Raw genomic sequence first — 22,609 nt, 5'->3', positions numbered from 1 at the left:
CAAAGATTCACTGTTAATTTTATTGTTTTATTTTTCTTATCAATACAACAAATGATAGGGTAATTTGTTCATAATAATACAGTAACATTTTTATATTAATTTGATAAAATTAAAATTGAGTATGCTCAATGGTTAAAAATAGCTTGTGTAGTGCTGAAAAAATTATATTCATACCAATTTCTTTTAATGATCAAAAAGTTTCCATTATTAAATTTATATTTGTTACATTTTTAATTTGCAAATGCAATGATAGCTGGAAGTTATTCAGCTATAATTTACAGAATGTAAGAATCTCACATACTTTTTCTCAGTTACACTTTACCCTAATTGAAGTACACTTGTTATAATGTTAGATTTCATAAAGTATTATTTTTCTGATATATATGATCACTTTGTGGTCACTGGCAATGGTACAAAAGCCCTGATCTTGTCGAGGAGCGATGAAGGGTCTGCTATGAGTGAGTGCAGACTGGCCCTGCTGTAATACAGAGCAGACAGCAGCGCTGCAACAGACACTGAGAATAAGAGTGAATACGAGGAGCGCTGTGACTGCGGCTCAGGTGCACAGCGTGTTTTCAGGGGCTCTGTGACTCTATCCCACTGAGTCAGGATGGCCTGCCGTGCACCTTCCCATCGGCCCGGTCCATGCAAGCGAAACTGGTACGGGGTGCAGGGCCCAAAGATGATGTTCAGAGCCAGTCTAGGGTCTGTCAGGAGCAGCTTCAGGATAGATGGACGGACACCCACTTGTTTAGCCAATTCATCCATGTAGGGGATGTAGTCCACCTGGATGGTGTGTCTCTGGGCGGCCACATACCTGCATGACAGTATGATTAAGAGTCATAAAGATACACTTAAATGACATTTCTACATAACTGTAGAAATTGTGTAAATGCTGTGTTATAGACATGTGAGGTGAAGTGTGGAGAACCTTTGAGTTATTTCGTTCTCTTTTGCTTTAATGTCCTTCATCATTGCACTCATTGGAGGCAGTTTGCACAATCCTATCGAGCATATCACAGTTTGTTACTTACAAAAACTTTTTATGGGTGATTTCATACTCAAAACTCAAAACTGTCAATCCAAAAAGAAAATTAATTGAAAATACAATACATCTTAAGCTCTAGTAGCAAAATTAGTTAGTTTAATTCTACAGGTAAAAACAGAGAAAGGGGGAAAAATGGTCATTACAATTTTGTAATCTAATTTTAATGACCATTTTTCCCCCTGTCTCTGTTTTAAGGTGCAAGAAACCTTTAGTAATATTGTAAGAAGATTTATTATTAGCATCATCTTTAAAGCAACTGTATGTAGTTTTGCTTAAATATTGCTAATGTTTTCATTTAATTTTACACATACACATTCAATCCCTTAGCACACAATGTATGTGTGAAATTAAATGTTGGCGACACGATAGGCCACACAGCACACAATATACATTGGAGAGCATAGACTATTATAAGATAGCAGAGATAGGTTTGCAAGGCTGCAAACTTTCAAAAGTTTACCTGCTATGAGATGCAATATTTGCACGGAAACATTGCTGTCTTTCATAATTAACACTTGCAGGGAGGTCCACTCTGCTGTTGGATGTACTTTTTTCACGTTAGGCGTAAGACTACAACTAACATCAAGACAGTATAAAAATATCATGAAATTCAGTGATAGGATAGTTACAGTAGCATGCTAACGTAACCTGAGCCAAAAAACAATCGCAACTTATATCAAAATTGAATTGGGAATTGGGAACTTATGATCGAAAAACGTCCTTGGTTACTAACGTAACCTCAGTTCCCTGAGATACTGGGAACGAGTATTGATTTGCTAGACGAGATGGGAATGCCTATGGCTGTAAAATCTGGTGAAGGTGGACAGCGAGAACCAGCCGGCCGCCGCACAGATGTCACCAATGGATACTCCACTGGACCACGCCCAAGAAGAGGCCATGCCTCTGATGGAGTGAGCTCTTACTCCGACGGGGCACTGAAGGCCCATAGAAGTGTAAGCTAGCGCAATGGCATCCACTGTCCAGCGGGATAATCTTTGCTTCGTGACCGGATACCCTTTGGTGCGGCCTCCAAAGCACACAAAGAGCTGCTCTGAATGTCTGAACTGGGCAGAGCGCTCGATATATACTCTAAAGGCCCAGAAAGGGCAGAGTAAGTGCAACTTTCGCTCATCTTCCGAAACGGGAAGAGCAGCCAGAGTAATGACCAGTGCTCGGAGTAGAGAGCATTTTAGGCACATAGCCGTGTCTTGGTTTGAGGACAACTTTACAGTCGTTAGGCCCAAACTCAAGGCATGAGCGTGCCCCTTATCCAACAGCTCCTAAAGGGAAGACAGTACCTGTGAAATCTCACAGGACGTCGGGTCTTCACTCTAGACTGCGCACCAGTCGGAGAAGACGGATCATTTAAGGGCATAGAGGCGTCTAGTGGACAGGGCTCTAGCCTCAGAAATAGTGTTTAGGACTCTCAAGGGGAGGTTCATAGGCTCCGATCGAGGGGCCAGAGATGAAGAACCCACAACTCTAGATCGCCAGCACGTCCCTGTCCTTTGAGAAATAAATTGGGCGGTGAGAATTGTCTTCTGAGTCGAAGAAGTCAACCTCTGCCATTCCAAAGACCCTCCAGATCATGTGAACCGTCTGGGGATGGAATGTCCACTCTTCTGTGGACACATTGCCCCGGGATAGCATGTCCGCCCCTTGGTTCAGTCTGCCCAGCATGTGCGATGCTCTCAGTGAGTGCAGATTAAGTTGTGGCGTCTCACTCACCTCGATCTGAGTCCACCTTGATGGTTTATGTAGGACGCCACTACAATGTTGTCCGAGCGGACTAAGATGTGATGTCCTTTCAGGTCTGGTGGGAAGGTTCTGAGGGCTCAACCAGGAGCCAGAAGTCGGCCTGCCCTCGCCCAGAGCTCCCCATTCGTACGGACGGTGGAGAATGAGGGGAGGAGCCGCAGTGATAGCATCAGTCTTTGATGAACGTGGCTTGGCGTGGGCATGGCCCCGGCAAGTGACGTGCTCAGAGGAGTGGCGTTTTAAAACAAACACTGCGAAAAGACGCTCTTTTAGATAGAAATATGCTCTATGTGTCTCACCTGAGTTGAATGAACGTCATTCTTAGTTGTCGAGCTGTCAGCGCTGTACTCATCTGCAGTGCCCTCAGCGCTGTGCTCACTCTCACAGTGCGGGCAGCGCTGGGGCATCCCCTTGCTGCAGGGAGAGTGAGACACATGGGATATGGACCGGCGTGAGCTCACTTAGTCCCGTTCACTTCATTGTTTCCATTGGTCACCGGACTCCATTGTTTCTGCTTCTCATGTTTTGAGAGAAAGAGAACGGTGGAGAATGAGGGGAGGACCGTGGAGGAGGGGACCATAAGCGCAGCAAGGCGAGACTTGTGCTCTCGCAGTGAGAGCGTGCGTCTTTGATGAACGCGGTTTGTGGGGGCAGGCCCGGCAAGCGGCGTGCTCAGAGAAGTGCTGCATTTTGAAACAGACGCTAGAGAAAATATGCTCTTTTAGAGAATATGCTCTCTAAGACTCACCTAATAGTTGCAGGAGAGGAGCGTCATTCTCAGCCGCTTTTATGAGTAGCTTTATCAAGCCGCTGAGTCAGCTTGATCCACTGTAAACTCGGCGTCTCGGAGCATTTAATTTTACGAAGCTCTCGCCACAAGTATATGGCAAAAATGTCTCTTTGGTCTCTAAAGGCCAATTCACAGCAGACCAACATGGACAATTGCCAAAGGTCCTTTCTCAGACATTCCACAACCCAAAAAACACAGTTTGAACATGTTCAATCGGCAAAAACAAGCAGGACCAATGGCAACAAATGTTGTTGCCAATGGTCCAACAAAACCCGATGGTGTCTATTGATGCTGGTCGGTGTCTGTCAGTGGCCTTTAGTCTCTACCATGATGTCCATACTGATAATACTCCTTTGCTAAAGATATGTTGGTGTAACATATTGTGTGACGTACTGCTGTAAAGGAATCCACCCTTTTCATGGAATTTAGTGACGTTTTTTGGGGAGTTTTGCAAAGAAAATGCCATTCGCCTTATAAGAAGTCAGTGAACCATAAATGATTTTGAAACTGATATTTCAAGGTTAAAAACTTACATACAGTTGCTTTAATGGATGAATAATGCACATGATTGAGTAAGATCACCCTGTATGTGTAGGAGGTCAGGAGGTCATGTTTGATACCTTTAAAAACACGTGTGGCCCAGCGCGCTTGCATCTCAGAGATGGGCATAATGGCTCCCAAAGGCTGGATCAGCCCAATCACGGCTAAAGTTGGGCGCTCTAATGCTGGGGGATACACATATTTGTACAGGGATACCTTGTTCTTTGAGACAGGAATTATATGTGAAGACAGAAAGGGGAATGAGAAAGTGTATCCTGTGGCAAACACCACCAGATCAATGTCATCCTCAACTGTGCCATCCTCAAAAACCACACTTGATCCACGAAACTCTTGCACATTCGGCTTGACAGAGACGGTACCGGAGAGGATCCGGTTTGGTAAATCATCGTTGACCATGGGATGTTGGCTGAAAACTCTGTCAGGTGAAAAAAATACACATACACAAAACAAAACTATAGAACACAATATAATATTGAAAAGAGTATGCCGTATTTAACACTGACCAACATCATCAGAGTCTTGTTTCCTCAAGTGTTCACAGTACCTGTGCACAGGCTGCAGCCCATAGAGCTTGTGGTTGAACCGTTTATTGAGTTGATTCTCTCCCAATTTGTTAGAATATCCAACAGGCAACAATCCAAGAAACCACATTAGTGCTCTGTTATTAAACATCATATCGAAAGGAACACCTTTGTCTCCTACACGATTCAATATCCAAGATCCCTTTCGGGTGCTCAGATAAACCTGAAATTAAAGATATGGTTTACCTAAAACTCTAAAATTCTGTCATGATTTACTCACTATCATTTTGGTCTAAATCATTTTCTTCTTAATTACTTTTTTTCTTCTGTGGAACACTCAAGGAGAAATTCTGAAGACGCTCTTTTCCATTCAATGGCAATGAATGTGGACTGCAGCTTACAGTTTTCAAAAACTGACAGAAAGCATAATAAAAGTTTTTCATATGACTGGTGCGCAAGATTTTCTGTGAAAAAAGATTTTTAAAAAATGTCATACAAAGCTATGACTTCAGAATACTTTCAATATAGCAAACGAGTCAAACGAATTATATATATGTTTATGATACTTTTTCAGGACTTATATTTACATTTAATCATTTAGCAAGTGCTTTTATCCAAAGCTACTTACAACTAAGAAGAACAATAGAAGCAATCAAACCAACAATAGGGCAACAATGTGTAAGTGCTATGACTAGTCCCAGTTGGTCTAGCACAGTAAATGTAGCAAGGTTTTTTGATTGTTTATTTTGCTAACACTTTATTTTAGGGTCCAATTCTCACTATTACTAGTTGCTTATTAGCTTGCATATTACTAGTATATTGGCTGTGTATTAGTACTTATAAAGCACATATTAATACCTTATTCTGCATGACCATATTCTGCATCCCTTAATCCTCAATACCTAAACTTAAACACTACAAAAACTACCTTACTAACTATTAATAAGCAGTAAATTAGGAATTTATTGAGGCAAAAGTCTCTTGAATATGTGTTCCCGATACTAAAGTTTTACCTTTATTTTATTATAATAGATATATAGTAAGAGTTAGTGTTAATGGGTCAAGTGACGAAAAGGTGCATCTTCAGCAGTTTCTTGAAAATGTCTAAAGACTCGGCAGCTCAGGTTGAGATTGGTGGGTGATTCCACCAGCTTGGAACAGTCAGGGTAAAGGTCTGTGAAAGTGATTTTGTGCCTCTTTGAGATGGCACCACAAACTGCCGTTCACTTACAGAATGCAAGCTTCTGGAGGGCACATATAGTGTGTTTAAGTAGGGGTGCAGTGCCAGTGGTTGTTCTGAAGGCAAACATCAGTGCCTTGAATTTGATGCGAGCAGCAATTGGCAACCAGTGCAAATTGATGAAGAGAGATGTGATGTGTGCTCTCTTCGGCTCGGCAAAGACCACTGTTGTTGCAGCATTCTGGATCAGTTGCAGGGTTTTTACAGAGCGCTTTATTGCAGTGCATGTAAAACCACCTTCAAAATTTGCTTTTTGTGTTTTGGCGGAACAATTGTTAGGAACATCATAAAGGTGTCAAGGATTTTCATTTTTGGACAAGGTATTCTTTTAAAGTAAAATAAATGTATTGTTTATTATAAATGATAATTTATCAAACAATGTGATTGGTGGGTATTTTACAAAGAAAAATGGACAAATATATGAAGGCTTTAATAAGAGTATAATAATTCAAACACTATAATTATTTATACTGTATTTGTGGCATATCACCTGTTTGGCCATTCTGCTCAGCTCTACAGCAATATCTCCTCCAGAGTTCCCAATGCCAATCACAACTACCCTCTTCCCTCGCCAATCTTCAGGGTTTTTGTAGTCACGGCTGTGGAAGAATTTCCCCTTAAACGTGTCTATCCCTAAAGAGAAGATCTGAATAAGCAGCCACTATAATATGGAAAAGATATATACATATATGACTAGTTCATCATCCATGAGACTGTAGAAGGCACAGGCTGATACAGGTACATGCAATCTGCTATCTATCTGTCTGTCTGTCGAATTATGGCAGTTCTGAAGGCAAAAATGGGTCCAACCTACTAGCAAGGTGTACCAAATAAACTGGCTGTGTATATGTATACAGTCAAAACAAAAATTATTCAGACACCAGATATAATTTTTGATATTTTTTTTACAAGTGGGTGCAGGACAATAGTTCATTTATAGAAGTGAGGATAGCAAAATAAAGTAAACTGTGACATATTATACCCAAAAATTCAGACACTCTGACCTGACCATGTTTTGCTTAAGTGTTTTTTCTTTAATTGCTAATGCGACCTTTTAACACCACAGACTGAACAAAATTAAGCATTGCTTGGTAATTGGTTGACCTAAATTGGTATTATCTAATTGTATACTTACATTTCACAGCTGACAACTGACAGCTATTCAACCTAATTCATTTATGAGACAGTCTAAAACTGATTTGATAACTCTGAGTTCTTGTCATATTTTATTACCATTTTCGAAACTATAGCGAATAAACTGTGATAATGTGAGAAATGTTGAAGGTGTCTGAATAAATTTTGGTTTGACTGTATATACTGTATATATATATATATATATATATATATATATATTGTATAAACACAAAGTGTGTAATTGCATTTTGATGCTGAATCATTCTTTGCAAGCTCTGTAAACTTATTATTATTATTTATTTTTTAAGTGTGAGAGATGTTCCTCTTAATTTTATAACAGTGTTGTGAGGCCTAATAACTCTTGTACAACTAAAGTTCACTATGAGTGTCCCAGTTTGGCTTTTATTGACTTTATGTTGTTGCACTTTGCACATAGACTGTGTTTGCTTAGTCATCACATGTACTGCACCTGGAAAGTCCTTTAGAGGGAGGTGAGGGTGACAGTGGTGACCGGTGCAGACCATCACAGCATCAAACACCTGCTTCTCTCTCCGACCATCCTTAGACTCCGTCTCTACATCCCACTGACCAGAGTGAGGGAAGTCTGGCCTTGGGGTAACATGAAGGACTTTTGTCTAAGAAACAAACAAAAAAAGAAATTAATTTGTTAACCTTTGAAACCCCAAAAACCTAAGATATAGGCCTATATGAGATCCAGTAGGCTATATTTCTAACTTCACAGTTCACATAAGCTTTCAGGCCAGACCTGGAAACGGATGTGCCGTTTGAGCTGGAAGTGCTCAGCGTACATTCGGAAGTAGTCCATGATGAGGGAGTTGTGCATGTAGTTTGGGAAGTGGGCAGGGATAGGGAAATCACTGTAGCACATCATCTCCTTTGAAGTGTTGATAATCAATGAGAAGTAAATGCTAGCACGATCTGGATCTGGATTTTCCTAAGATGGAAAGACAAGAAGCAAACTGCATCAGTTTCTCACAACATATTGTTTATTGATGGTCTGCAATGAACTGTGCCTCAGGGCTTCGGTGCTAGGCCCACTTATTTTCTTTAACTTCAAGGAATTCACAACTTCACTGGGTCATATAGACATATAGACATTTCTCACCTTAAACCTCCAAAGACCTCCAATATCATCACTGGTCTCAAAACACACTGGCTCCAGGCCTTCATCCAGACAGCATTTGATGCAGGTTAGCCCAGAGGTTCCTCCGCCAATCACAGCAACACGTTTAGCCATGATGATCCACAACTGTCAGACTTCATGCAGATGGTAGAAAAAAAGAATAAGATTTGAGATTTAAACTGGTTACTATATGTCAGACTCAGACATCTCAATTGTGTTGAGAAGACGCTGCTATGATTTTAGCTCCTAGAGTTCAAAACTATATAAACTATAAAACTATTCAACCAGGTCTCTGAAAAAGTAAATATGGACTTCAAACATTGATAACAGCGTCATTTCACGTGAATTTGGAACGTGAAATTATTGGAACCCTTATTGGAGGGCAAAACAAGGCTTTCCTCCATTGCTCGCTAGTAAAGTTAAGTCACCCTTATTTAGCCCTTTATACAATACAGATTGTTTCAAAGCAGCTTTACAGATAAAAATGGTTCAATGATGCAGTTCGGCTGCAGAAGATCTATATTTTTAAAGCAAAGCTCAGCCAGTAATTTTTGGATAGTACTAAGTGTACTAATGTAGTAAGACAGTGTATTAAAAGACCAAATTCAATATACACCTTATTTATGATGCATACTATGTACAGGCACGCAGAATGCAAAGAATAAAAACCCAGACTATAAATGCAACATGCAATTTCTCATTAAGCGGTTTTCCACAGAAAACCATTAGAAAGAAAACGCTTATAACCATTTAACACATTCATTTTAGCACATTTAGTTCATATTCCGGTCTCATCTGCTTGCCTATATATGCATCATCAATAAGGTGTAATTCACTGTAATATCACTGTTTTAGAACATAAAGGCGCTTTAAGTATTTTTCACGTTAAGCGAGTTTTAATATCCTGCTGTTTTAGAGATTGAAATACAGAAAGTGCTGTATAGGCACAATGGATCACAAGTGCCCAAAACTTGTATTTTTGTTTTTCTTCTTTTGAGAGGTGAACTAAATATTCGTGGCTTGAAACAGATGGAAAATTGGCAGGCCTGTGTTGCAATTCTATGGGTGTTTTCCCCATAGAGACCCTCAGGTCTCTGCATCAGTCACGTGACTGAAAACTAGCCAGTGCGTCATCTGAGAAGAGAAGAGATTTCGCTGCAAGTGTCGCTCTAATGATCAGTTATTTTGATTAAAGGATACGATAATCGATCCGATAAATAAGAATTGTCAATAATAAATTCATGGTGACTTCAAAGCATAATGTAGGCTAACCCTTGGGGGAAAAAAGTACACTTTAGCATACTTAGTTGAACTTAGTGCTTTTTTGACCCACTTAAGACTGAAGTAAATGTAATTTAATAGTTAAATCTGTCAAATATACTGACAAGCATTTATGGTAAACTAAATTATACTTTAATGTAATTGAAACCTGAATGTCAATGAAGTTGCAACTTAGTACATTTTAAATATACTGACTATAAATGATAGGCCTATATATGTGTGTGTGTGTGTATATATATATATATATATATATATATATATATATATATATATATATATATATTCAATACTTTCCGTGTTTACTTTGTCAACACATCAAAATAAGTGTCCTTCTTTAAAGCGTGACAAACGATTATTAAACAATAATTTTTAATGCACTTTTAAATAAAACGTTTCATTTTAAATTATTAAAAAGTGTCTCTCTTTAAGTACACATCATTTTATATCAGGTACCAGGTACAGGTGCATGTACCACATAGCCTACTTTTAAGATTTGAAGTACACTACAAACTGTGCACATTCAATAGATACACTTCTTTTTGGCAAGGGAACCTATACGTATGCAACGTGGTGGTCCATTATTGTTCTTATGTAATCATTTTTCTAGCGTACAAATGTGGCACTGGTATGGCTCTGTTATCACACAGTCCATATATAATAACTTGTTGCGTCATCACAAGTGTAACATATGTGGAAATGTGTTGTGAAATCGACTTGCAAAAGCACTGACAGCAACTTTCTACAATATACAGCATCTGTAATCCATTCAGATAAATTCATTAAGGTATTATTTTAAGCAAACAACACTGAAGTCACGTAACATAAACTGGTCCGTAACAGCCGAAATTATAGTTACATTAGTGTCAATATAAAATTGCATCTTACCAAGTGTCAAGAAGAGAGTGAAGAAATTAATGAATGATGGTTGGTCACTTCAGAGAAATATGAACACTTCACCACTCCCCCTAGGGTTGCAAAAGGGGCAGGGATTAATTTTATGGTCAATCAATGATCATTTAGATAATGCTGACATTTAGGCTGCATCCAGCGTTTATGACATATCAGTAATAATATTAGATTACTTTTAGATATGATTGATTATAATTGTCACACACCGAATTATTCTTTTATTCTATTCATAGATAAGTCATGAGTTTATGTTTAAATGTATTTAACATTTCGGTTTTGGTGATTACTTCCAAAAAGCTGTTAGAACTATTGACATTGGATGTAATAGTTCAGTCAAATTACTAGTGGGTACAAGTGGTAGATTTGAGATTAATCGTGGTATATAGCAGGGTAGCTCTTTGTCTCCATTTTTTATTTTTTTATTTACACAAATTATGGCCCTACTGTCACGGATCGCACCTCTGTGGCTCTCTCCACTCATCAGCGAACACCTTCACCGGAATATTGAACTTCACTTCCCATAAGCCCCGTACCTAGGTCTAATTACCTGCACAGGTGTTTCCCATTCACCTCTCCATATAAACTGTTGCCTGACTCTCCCTCATTGCGAAGTCTTGTTTTGCCTCGGCTAACATCTCCAAGCGTTATTATTCTACTGTTGTCTCTCCGTGTATTGGACCTTCTGCCTGTTTACCGTCTCTGATTCTGGATTGCCGCCTGCCTCGACCTCTGCCTGGTATTGTTTATGTTCTTGGATTCTCTTCGTTGTTGTCTATGCTGTACTCTGACCCTTGCCTGTTTGACCATTCTCAATAAATACTGCAAATGGATCTGAACGTCTCTGACTCTGCATCACAGAAGACTTCGCCAACACAGGATCCAGCAGCCATGTATCGTTTGTCAACCGAAGTAACATCTCAATCATCGGTGCTGGCTGCCCACCAGCAACAACTCATCAAGTTAACTGCACTTACCGAAGACCTCGTACGATCCATGCAAACGCTAACCACCCAGGCAGCTGCTTCACCTCCGGCAGCGATCGCTCCGGTTCAGCCTACCCCGTCTGTGAGTGTTCCATTCAGTAATCCTCGTCTGTCCCTTCCTGATAAGTTTGATGGTTCATCGGCCCTGTGTAAGGGATTCCTTTTGCAGTGTTCTATATTCATCAATCAACAGCCGCAGCTGTACCAAACTGATGACAGCCGGGTTTCATTCATCTGCTCTCTACTGACCGGAAGGACGCTGGAATGGGCAACAGCGCTGTGGCACGGCGGTCGACTATCATTCCCCTCATATGACAGCTTTCTTCAGCAGTTCAGAGAGGTGTTCGAACATCCCGCTGGAGGAAAGGAGCCGGGCGAACTACTATTGTCTCTACGCCAGGGCGGATCATCTGTGGCAGATTACACCCTTTCGTTCCGCACTCTAGGTGCACAGACGGGCTGGAAAGATGACCCACTCAAGTTGCTATATCACAAGGGGCTCAGTGCTAACCTGCAGGGGGAGCTGGCGTGTCGAGATGAGGGTAAGACACTGAATCAACTCATGGATCTGGCCATTCGTCTGGACAACCTGATGCGAGCTCGGCGAGTGCCCCAGTCAATGAACCGCTATCCACCGCCCAAGAATCTGAACCCATGCAAGTTGGCTACACTCGTCTCACCCCAGAGGAGAGAGAGAGAAGATTGCGCAATCGTCTCTGTTTGTATTGTGGACAATCCGGCCACTTGAGGGCGACCTGTCCTAATCGACCAATCACCCGAGATTCTGCTGCGGTGAGTTCGCATCTCTGCTCTTCTAGATCCTTTGAACTGGCTATTACTCTGCGTTTTGACAATGAAGTAGTTCATACCACAGCTTTAATTGACTCTGGAGCTGCTGTAAATTTCATTGACTTAACCTTCGCTAAAACTCATTGCCTTTCTCTCCTTCCATGTGAATCCCGGATGGCAGTGGCAGCGTTAGACGGACGCCCATTGGGTTCCGGCAAAGTCCATTACATCACTTCAGAAATCACTTTATGCACTAGCACTCTTCACTCTGAGCTCATTCAACTGTTCACCATCGAATCCCCACAACATCCCATCATTCTCGGTTTACCCTGGCTGGAGAAGCACAACCCCACGATTTCATGGTCTGAGAAACAGATAACCCAGTGGTCCAAGACCTGTCAAGAGAACTGTTTGCAACCTCTCACCAAGTTTTCTCCCATCACCATTCACTCTGAGGGGACCGATATTCAGGGGATTCCGGCTCAGTATCACGATCTCTCCCTAGCGTTCAGTGAGAACCGGGCCAACCAACTTCCTCCTCATCGATCAAGCGACTGTGCCATTGATCTCATCCCAGGAGCCATGCCCACACGAGGAAGAATTTTTCCTCTTTCCCCAACCAGAATCTGAGGCCATGAAATCATACATAGAGGAACAGCTTTCGAGAGGATTCATAAAGCCATCCGCATCTCCCGCTTCAGCTGGGTTCTTCTTCGTAAAGAAGAAGGATGGAGGGCTTCGTCCCTGTATCGATTACCGCAGCCTAAATGAGATCACGGTAAAGTTTCGTTATCCCTTGCCTTTGGTTCCAGCAGCCCTCGAACAGCTCCGTACCGCAAGGTACTTCACTAAGTTGGATTTACTAAACGCTTATAATCTCATTCGGATCAGAGAGGGAGACGAGTGGAAAACAGCTTTCTCAACCACTACGGGGCACTACGAATATCACGTGATGCCGTTCAGGCTCGCCAATAGTCCTTCAGTATTCCAGTCTTTTGTCAACGAGGTCTTCCGAGATATGCTCAACCAGAACGTCATTGTCTATATAGATGATATTCTTATTTATTCAGAGACTTTCAAAGATCACGTGAAAGATGTAAGAGCAGTTCTTCAACGTCTCATTGAGAACCAACTGTACGCCAAGATACAGAAATGTGAGTTTCATCAGACACAGGTCTCCTTCCTGGGTTACATCATCAGTGCCGAGGGGGTGACTATGGACAGCGGCAAGGTGCGAGCAGTTGTAGATTGGCCTCAACCCACCAATGTGAAGGGGTTACAACGTTTCCTGGGTTTCGCCAACTTCTATCGGCGATTCATCAGAAACTTCAGCATCACGGCAGCACCCCTCACCTCTCTGCTTCAGGGCGGAGGCCAGCGGTTAAGATGGTCTTCTGAGTGTGCTGCAGCGTTCCAACGCCTCAAGGACAGGTTCACTACAGCTCCCATTCTGCATCATCCAGATCGTTTATCGTGAGTTTATCGTGGAAGTGGACGCGTCCAATACAGGAGTCGGGGCTATACTGTCACAACGGCATTGTAATCCAGCGAAATTATTCCCCTGTGCTTACTATTCCCGCAAACTTACCCCAGCAGAGAGAAACTACGATGTGGGTGACAGAGAGCTGTTGGCGATGAAGACAGCATTCGAGGAGTGGCGGCATTGGTTGGAGGGAGCCCATCTGCCCTTTATGGTACTTACGGACCACCGTAACCTAGAGTACATTAAGGCTGCTAAACGATTGAACCCCAGACAGGCAAGGTGGTCGCTCTTCTTCACGAGATTTGACTTCAAAGTAACATATCGGCCAGGCTCCAAGAACGTCAAGGCAGATGCTCTGTCACGCCAGTTCGACAGCTCTTCGTCTGTTCTCCTTAATGTTAAGTGTGGTTTTCTCCTGGTTCCTGAGTTTTGTCATAAAAACTATTATCATCCTTCTTTGTGCTATTTCCACCACGTTATGTAACAGCCTCATTCATCCACTGATTAAAGTTGGGTTCAGATTTAAACCATCTGCACTTATGATTGAAAAACTTTACAAGGTTAAGTAGACTTCAGAGGCATTTTATTTCATTAATTACATTGTTTTAAAAATAATTATTTTTAGATTTGATTGGCAACACAATTTAATCAGCCATTACTATTCAGCATTTTTAGTAAATTAACATGCTAAACAGACATGCTAACAACTGCAGCAGTTGGCAGTGATACATCATTAAGATACTACTTGGAATTTTAACACAACAAAAGAGTTTATTTTAGTTTTTTAACAGATGTTGAAACCAAAGTGCTGTACAAGATATATAAAACAGAATTAAAACAGATTAAAAAAAGAGGATTTAAACATGGAAATGGTGGACAAAGATCTAATGTGGAGGGGAAGACCATTCCAAAGCCTCGGAGCAGCCACAGAGAAAGCCTGGTCACCTTTAGTCTTAAAATGTTAACTTAACATATTTTTTTTTCACCAGGGAAGGAACTGAGAGTAACATCTGTCAGGATGATCGAAGGGATCTAGAAGCAGTGTACGGGGTGAGATCAAAAATATACTGAGGAGAAAGTCCATGCAAAGCTTTAAATACAAAAAGCACAATTTTAAAATCAAAACTTAACCAGTAACCAGTGAAGAGAAGAAAGCACAGGTGTAATGTGTTCACATTTTTAGTGCCAGTCAGTAATCTGGCTGCCGCATTTTGTACCAATTGCAAACGATACGGCTATTTTAGGCAAACCCATAGAGCGAATGGGTTCATTCGCAAATAGGTCCAACCTAGATGTTATAAAAGTATGAATAACAGTTTCAAGATCATTCTTAGAGAGCCTCATCCTATTCTAACTGAAAGAAACTGCTTTTTACAACAGCACTAATCTGCTTATCAAAAGACAGTGTGGAATCGAAAACGACACCAAGGTTTTTGACACTGTCATGCACATTAGAAGAGAGGGGAACAAGCTGACTGATAATGTCAGAGGACAGAGTAGATGGGCCAAATACTTATAATTATTTCAGTTTTATCATTGTTTAACTGTAAAAAGTTTTTCCAACCAGCATTTTGTCATACAGACAGTCAAGAAAACTAGACACAGGAACATAAAGCTGAATGTCATCAGCATAGAAATTATATGATAAGTTGTGTCTCTCAATGATATGACCTAGAGGAAGCATGTATAAGGAAAAGAGAAGAGGACCCAAAATGGAACCCTGGGGAACACCATTGCAGATTTGAGCACAGGATGAGTAACACTTCCCTACATTAACAGAAAAAGTTTTCTCCTTGAGGTAAGAGGCAAACCACTCCAGCACAGGCCCCTGAAACCTAGCTACATGGTTGAGTCATTGCAAAAGGGTGTTGTAAGACTGGAAAAACTGGAAGAGAGAGCTACTCTCTGAGAGAATGAAGGAAATTAACATTTGAACTCACCCTTGTGCTCTATCGAGACGAAAGTCTCACCTCTGAATCATCCTAATCTACATTTCTTCCCCTCATCCCCCACTCCTTCTCCATCATGCTAAGATCACCAAAAACTCACCCAATAATCTAAATGGTTAAATGTGAGTATTCACAGAGTATTATACATGTTTGGTATCATTTGAAATGTCTCAGTGCGACTGGTACAAATGTCTCATTTCCAAATAAGTAAAACAAAAAGTAATAAGGTTTTTAAGAGTTTAGAGATAACTGGCACACAAAGGTAATCTCTAGGCAAATGGTCTCCTACACCCAAAAGGTGTCAACTCTGAATGTAAATTCCCATTGTTACCAGATGTTTCCATGTGAAAGAGGTTCTGTCTATATAATGAAATGCAGCAAAGGGCTCTGGGCCTTCTGTTACTCAGATGAGCCCATGATGTTGAAGGACCTCAAAGAATTCAGCATCATGTATTTTAATGTTGGGTTCGCATCTCTTCTCTTTATTCCAGAGCATTTGATGTTTTGTATCGATTATCTCTGAATTGATTATGAAATTGGCATGATACATTTACCTGACATAATAAATTGTTACATTTGATTATTCTAACCGTCTTTGACATTATTTTCACCTTTCATTATTAATTAGTTAAAAAGAATAGTCAAACATTCGCTCACATTTAATGATGCACAGATATCATTATAACCTTTTCATTTATGGAGTCAGATGAAATAACATATTCAAATGTATTGCATTTAATAAAAAAATACTTTGCCTCGAGAAAAGACAGTAACACGTAGAGACCTTCCGCGCTGGTCGGATGCCGGCTTTGGGCCGATCGAGCGTGAGCTTACAGTGTCAAGATCTACTGTGTCAAATGCTGCACTAAAATCAAGCAAGATTAAAATACAGCAAGATCCCGAGTCAAGAGTGAGTAAGATATAATTTGTAACTAAGAGTTTAATAGTTCAACATAATTACATACAAAACTGCACATAAAATCAGTTATTTTACACAGAAACTGTGTTTGAAATGTTAAGGCACTCAGTAGCAAGCATTTTATATAAGTAATGCGTCAATTATACAATTTTCATGGTGTTGACTACAATTTACCCTAATCGAAGTACACTGATAAAAGATTTAAAATAAAGTATGTTAAGTTTCTGATACACATTACATGATCACTTTGTGGTCACTGGCAATGGTAAAAAAGCCCTGATCTTGTCGAGAAGCGATGAAGGGTCTGCTATGAGTGAGTGCAGACTGGCCCTGCTGCAATACAGAGCAGACAGCAGCGCTGCAACAGACACTGAGAATAAGAGTGAATACGAGGAGCGCTGTGACTGCGGCTCCGGGGCACAGCGTGTTTTCAGGGGCTCTGTGACTCGATCCCACTGAGTCAGAATGGCCTGCCGTGCACCTTCCCATCGCCCCGGTCCATGCAAGCGAAACTGGTACGGGGTGCAGGGCCCAAAGATGATGTTCAGAGCCAGTCTAGGGTCTGTCAGGAGCAGCTTCAGGATAGATGGACGGACACCCACTTGTTTAGCCAATTCATCCATGTAGGGGATGTAGTCAACCTGGATGGTGTGTCTCTGGGCAGCCACATACCTGCATGACAGTATGATTAAGAGTCATACACTTAAATGATATTTCAACTGTAGAAATTGTGTAAATGCTGTGTTATATAGTCATGTGAGGTGAAGTGTGGAAAACCTTTGAGTCATTTCGTTCTCTTTTGCTTTAATGTCCTTCATCATTGCACTCATTGGAGGCAGTCTGCACCGTCCTAGAGAGCATATCACAGTTTGTTTCATACAAAAACAGTGTACTGTGCCACAGTGTTCGTATATTACTTTAAAGTAAAACTGAAAGAATAATCATATCCTGCAAAATATTTTTTAAGTACTATGTCATCATACTGTAACTTTCAGAACTTAAAACCAGTCCAAAAGGACGAAGACAAGACTAAAAACAAGAAAAAGCCTATTGGAGATAGAAATCTTGAATAATAGTATAAGTAGACATTTGTTATTCTGAATTGTATGAATATGAACATATATATTAAGAACAGCCCTTAGTTTTCTATGTAGAAGATCAGCATCATGTTTGATACCTTTAAAAACACGCGTGGCCCAGCGCGCTTGCATCTCAGAGATGGGCATAATGGCTCCCAGAGGCTGGATCAGACCAATCACGGCTAAAGTTGGGCGCTCTAATGCTGGGGGATACACATATTTGTACAGGGATACCTTGTTCTTTGAGACAGGAATTACATGTGAAGACAGAAAGGGGAATGAGAAAGTGTATCCTGTGGCAAACACCACCAGATCAATGTCATCCTCAACTGTGCCATCCTCAAAAACCACACTTGATCCACGAAACTCTTGCACATTCGGCTTGACAGAGACGGTACCGGAGAGGATCCGGTTTGGTAAATCATCATTGACCATGGGATGTTGGCTGAAAATTCTGGGAAATAAACAAAAGACATTATATAGTACACTATGAAAAGGGTTAAAGGGTTAACACTTTCATGGACCAAAGTCAGCAGAGTCTTGTTTCCTCCAGTGTTCACAGTACCTGTGCGCAGGCTGCAGCCCATAGAGCTTGTGGTTGAACCGTTTATTGAGTCGTTTCTCACCCATATTGTTCATAAATCCAACAGGCAACATTTGAATAAGCCAACCAAGCATTCTATTATTAAACATCATATCTGATGGAACACCATTGTCTCCTACACGATTTAGTATCCAAGATCCCTTTCGGGTGCTCAGATAAACCTAGAAAGAAGGGAAAGTAAGTAAGGGAAACAATGTGGAATGCAGAGGCTTTAATAAGAGTATAATAATTCATTTACTATAATTATTTATACTGCAGTTGTGGCATATCACCTGTTTGGCCATTCTGCTCAGCTCTACAGCAATATCTCCTCCAGAGTTCCCAATGCCAATCACAACTACCCTCTTCCCTCGCCAATCTTCAGGGTTTTTGTAGTCACGGCTGTGGAAGAATTTCCCCTTAAACGTGTCTATTCCTGTAATGCAATATATAGCTTATCTATACAATTCCTTAAGTCTGCCATTGCATATACATTTTGTATATATTGTAAACATTAAAATTAAGAAATTAGTAACATCATTAACTTATTGAATAATTTTAAAAGCTTGTTGAATCATTCTTTGCAAAACCTTGTAAACTTAAAAATTATAAACAATATTTCTGGCTGAGATTCTGCTTAATGCTACAACAGTTGTACAAGAGCTTTGATAAGGCCTAATGACTCTTGTACAACTAAAGTTCACTATGAGTGTCCTAGTTTGCCTTTTATTGACTTTATGTTGTTGCACTTTGCACATAGACTGTGTTTGCTTAGTCATCACATGTACTGCACCTGGAAAGTCCTTTAGAGGGAGGTGAGGGTGACAGTGGTGACCGGTGCAGACCATCACAGCATCAAACACCTGCTTCTCTCTCCGACCATCCTTAGACTCCGTCTCTACATCCCACTGACCAGAGTGAGGGAAGTCTGGCCTTGGGGTAACATGAAGGACTTTTGTCTAAGAAACATATGAGATAAATATGAGATACAGTATATTCCTAACTTCATAGTTCATATAAGCTTTCAGGCCAGACCTGGAAACGGATGTGCCGTTTGAGCTGGAAGTGCTCCGCGTACATTCGGAAGTAGTCCATGATGAGGGAGTTGTGCATGTAGTTTGGGAAGTGGGCAGGGATAGGGAAATCACTGTAGCACATCATCTCCTTTGAAGTGTTGATAATCAAGGAGTAGTAAATACTAGCACGATCTGGATCTGGATTTTCCTAAGATAGAAAGACAAGAAACAAACTGCATCAGTTTCTCGCAGCATCGTGCCTCAGGGTTCAGTGCTTGGACACCTTTTCTTCATATGTATGATTTCAGTGGGCCCAATCATATAGACATATCTCACCTTAAACCTCCAAAGACCTCCAATATCATCACTGGTCTCAAAACACACTGGCTCCAGGCCTTCATCCAGGCAGCATTTGATGCAGGTCAGCCCAGAGGTTCCTCCTCCAATCACAGCAACACGTTTGGCCATGATGATCCACAACAGTCTGACTTTAGGCAGATGCAGATGATAGAAATGTATTTTGTAATTGTAATTGTAATTTTTCCAAAGCATGTAACTATCCATCAGTGTTATTTCCATCAAATCTCAAATTATGCATAGCACTCTATGGTAGAAACGAGTTCTTAAAAAAAATTGTCATGCAAAGTTTAATTTAATTTATATAGGCCTATTCATAATACATTTTTGCATAATTTTACAGTTAGGAACTGAGGGAAGGGTTAACTGACCAAAACTGCACTGTGAAAAATTTCACAAATCTTAATAAGTGAAGTGAAGTTAGGCACTCGGGGAAGGGTTAACTGATAAAAACTGTAACGTTACTGCGAAATATCACAAATCTAGCAGGTCAAGTCGCGAACGCCGATTTCGGACTGGACAACCGCAGTAACACAACGTCTTGTCACTTTTGATTAATTTGCGTTCCTGCTGAATAAAAGTATTAGCTGCTACATCCCGCAGCGTCGCCTGAATTCATTATAAAATAATGACATAGGCTATAATTCATAAGCCAGCGCACTTCGGTTTTATAAACATAGGAAATCTGAATTTCAAACCACAAACTATCTTTTACTGCGATGTGTATTAGTGAAATCTACTAAAGCTCTAACAACAAGAACATACGGTAAAATAAATCGAGTCAGATTCGGACAAACAAACAAACAAACAAACAACTGTATACAGAGCAGTAAAAACGACAATGGAGTGATATTAGTGTCAATAAAAAGTTTGTAGAGAACCATCTCACCGAGCGTGAAGCAGTGGCCGCAGAAGTTTATAGATGTTGTTCACTCCACACAAACACTTCTCACCACACCCCTGCATACAAAAAGAGGCGGGGATTCATGGCCGTCACTCTGGTCAATAACGTTGAATTAGTTATATAATGTTAACATATATTAAGTGATGGATCGTAGTCGTACATTGTAGACTTCTATAAAAAAAAAATGCATTGTAGACTTCTACAATGTAGGCTACTGTTTTTTTTTTTTTACGTAGACCTGCATAATATAGGCTATGCATGAAAATAGGCCTACTCCATGCTTATTGTATGGAAATTATATTTGGGTTTTCTAGCACTTTCATGTCCCAAGGAATACATTTTATGTTATACGAAGGTCACATTAAAACTGTTGGAAACGTGTTTACCTTTCTATTATTCAAATATTAAATTAAAATGACGAGTAGCCTATACATTGATAATGACTACAACATCTATAATACTTTATTAATAGCTACTATAAGAGTCATCATCTTTTTGAGCTGTTCATCATCACAAAATGACACTAGTCTTGCCGGACTCAGGCTTCTCCAGCGATTGTTTATTTAAAAGTAGGCCTATATTAAAAGAATTATAAAAATGCTGCTACTTTACTTATGTGATGATTGTCAAAAGATAAGGACACTATTTCTAACAAAAAAGATGATTATTTGGGGAATTTGGCAGAGCACTTGTTATGATGACAGATATAAGAAGGAAAAAAAGACATGTTAGACAAAGGTAATGTTTAATTTTAATTTCCCTCAAAGATTTAAATATTTTAAATATAACATATTATAAATTATAATGAATTCCAAGAATTAGATAAAGGAATAATAAGGTTAAAGAGCAAATTCAAAACAGAGCTACCCAAAAATTTTATATGGGTTTACAAGAATGTGTTTCTCAGGAAGAGTGGGATATTCTTTTGCATTGCCATAATGGCAAAAATCACTGCAGCCCCTCCTGACAGGCCCAAGAACAAACTGAAGGATGAAGGTTCTGGAATGGGCCATGTCTTCATGGGTTTGGCCACACGTTCCCATTGGGTAAGAATAGCCTGACGGGCACCTCTCCAATACCCTGGTCCGCTTAGCCGAAACTGGTAGGGAGTACAGGGGCCGAAGAAAGCCCTCAGTCCCACAGCAGGGTCCCTCAGGAGCAGCCAGGCAATGTTGGGACAGACGCCCACTTCCAGGTAAGGGATATAGTCCACTTGAAGGGCAGCCAGCTTAGGACAGGGGTAACTGTAGAGAGATAGCAGAGAGTTCAAAACGAGCATACATTAATTGTCAAAACAAAATCTATTTGCAATTACCATCGAGGTAAATAAATAATATCTCTTTAAATTTGCTTTTATGTCCTTCTCAATTATTTAATCTATTTTATCAGCTGGAGAAAGATGATTTAGTCCTTGAAGAACAGGAGAATGAATACATGAAAATAGTGAACAATTCATGAGAATAATCATATATAAACTGTGCTGGGGGTAATGCATTACAAGTTACTGTATGAAGTTACTAATGAACACAAGTTAGTAACTAGTAAAGTAATGCATTACTTTTAAATGTACAACAAAATATCTGAGTCACTTTTTCAAATAATGCAAGTTACCTTGTTTTCCCATTTATTGAATGACACCTCTCCTGTCCCCATGTTGAGAGAAATCAGGAGTAAGAATGGCAGCACAGCTGAAAGGTTTGTTTGAGCTGCGTGCGCCCTCTGCAGGAACATGCATTTCCTTCAGCTTGAGGTTTTTATTCATTTCACTTTTGGTGTAAAAGTGTTTTTACATTTGCTAAAAATAGAAATTTTTGTTTTTTGTTATTACAGGTTTTTTTTTTTCAATTGCTAAGAAGCATCGGTCATAATGAAGCCACTTTTTCATGCATCTTGGCCAAACCGTAATCTTAATCTCATCTTCAAAACCCAGACCAACAAAACATTTCTTATACGTCTCAAACTTAACTCGTTCCACCACAACACTGGCAACAATTCTCATTCAGAAAACACACTCTGACCTAAAAGCACTAACAACAAGAAGCTTTTATCTTTAAAGTTTGAATGATTTTTCACATAAATCAGTTTTTCATTAAGCTCTTTTCATTTTACTGACTGAAGAATGAATGAAAAATGCAATAATTCAAAATCTTCAGGGTTCTTC

General features: G+C 40.1%; 2 protein-coding genes across 4 annotated transcripts in view; both read right to left on the bottom strand.

Annotated features, from left to right (window-relative positions):
- Window positions 1-22,609, bottom strand: part of LOC311305243 (flavin-containing monooxygenase 5-like) — a 36,569-nt gene continuing 13,960 nt past the window's right edge. Inside the window, exons 1-9 of one of the 2 annotated variants that reach the window (XM_084432822.1) lie at window positions 10,363-10,421; window positions 8,179-8,330; window positions 7,819-8,007; window positions 7,522-7,687; window positions 6,409-6,551; window positions 4,702-4,901; window positions 4,217-4,572; window positions 932-1,004; window positions 1-817 (exon numbers count right to left, since the gene is read on the bottom strand). In XM_084432822.1, the coding sequence (XP_084288948.1) occupies window positions 388-817; window positions 932-1,004; window positions 4,217-4,572; window positions 4,702-4,901; window positions 6,409-6,551; window positions 7,522-7,687; window positions 7,819-8,007; window positions 8,179-8,310 (1,689 nt within the window). In that variant the 5' untranslated portion in view covers window positions 8,311-8,330; window positions 10,363-10,421 and the 3' untranslated portion in view covers window positions 1-387. Of the gene's footprint in view, window positions 818-931; window positions 1,005-4,216; window positions 4,573-4,701; window positions 4,902-6,408; window positions 6,552-7,521; window positions 7,688-7,818; window positions 8,008-8,178; window positions 8,331-10,362; window positions 10,422-22,609 lie in introns of those variants that run through there. The other variant, XM_084432821.1, reaches the window with a different exon arrangement.
- On the bottom strand, window positions 16,495-20,576 carry LOC311305242 (flavin-containing monooxygenase 5-like). 2 transcript variants are annotated; one of them, XM_084432819.1, is made up of 9 exons: window positions 20,434-20,576; window positions 19,524-19,671; window positions 19,207-19,395; window positions 18,965-19,130; window positions 18,465-18,607; window positions 18,154-18,353; window positions 17,687-18,042; window positions 17,287-17,359; window positions 16,495-17,181 (listed from the first exon to the last, which is right to left on the bottom strand). In XM_084432819.1, exons 1-9 carry the CDS (start codon window positions 20,508-20,510, stop codon window positions 16,752-16,754), a joined length of 1,782 nt encoding a protein of 593 aa, XP_084288945.1. In that variant the 5' UTR covers window positions 20,511-20,576; the 3' UTR covers window positions 16,495-16,751. The 2 variants fall into 2 exon arrangements, with proteins under 2 accessions (XP_084288945.1, XP_084288946.1); XM_084432820.1 differs by having other exon boundaries at window positions 19,524-19,675; window positions 20,434-20,543.

Source organism: Rutilus rutilus (genome assembly GCF_951802725.1).
Source record: "Rutilus rutilus genome assembly, chromosome: 15".
NCBI lineage: Eukaryota > Metazoa > Chordata > Actinopteri > Cypriniformes > Leuciscidae > Rutilus > Rutilus rutilus.
This window is presented reverse-complemented; position numbering and strand designations above follow the sequence as displayed.

Bases quoted from the DNA above. Each gene is read 5' to 3' on its own strand.
- LOC311305242 (XM_084432819.1), bottom strand. From the start codon at position 20,510: ATGCAGGGGTGTGGTGAGAAGTGTTTGTGTGGAGTGAACAACATCTAT. The intron at 19,672-20,433 runs GTGAGATGGTTC...GCCTAAAGTCAG, and splicing joins CGGCCACTGCTTCACGCTCG to ACTGTTGTGGATCATCATGG. The intron at 18,043-18,153 runs GTACTGTGAACA...TTTATTTCCCAG, and splicing joins GGGCTGCAGCCTGCGCACAG to AATTTTCAGCCAACATCCCA.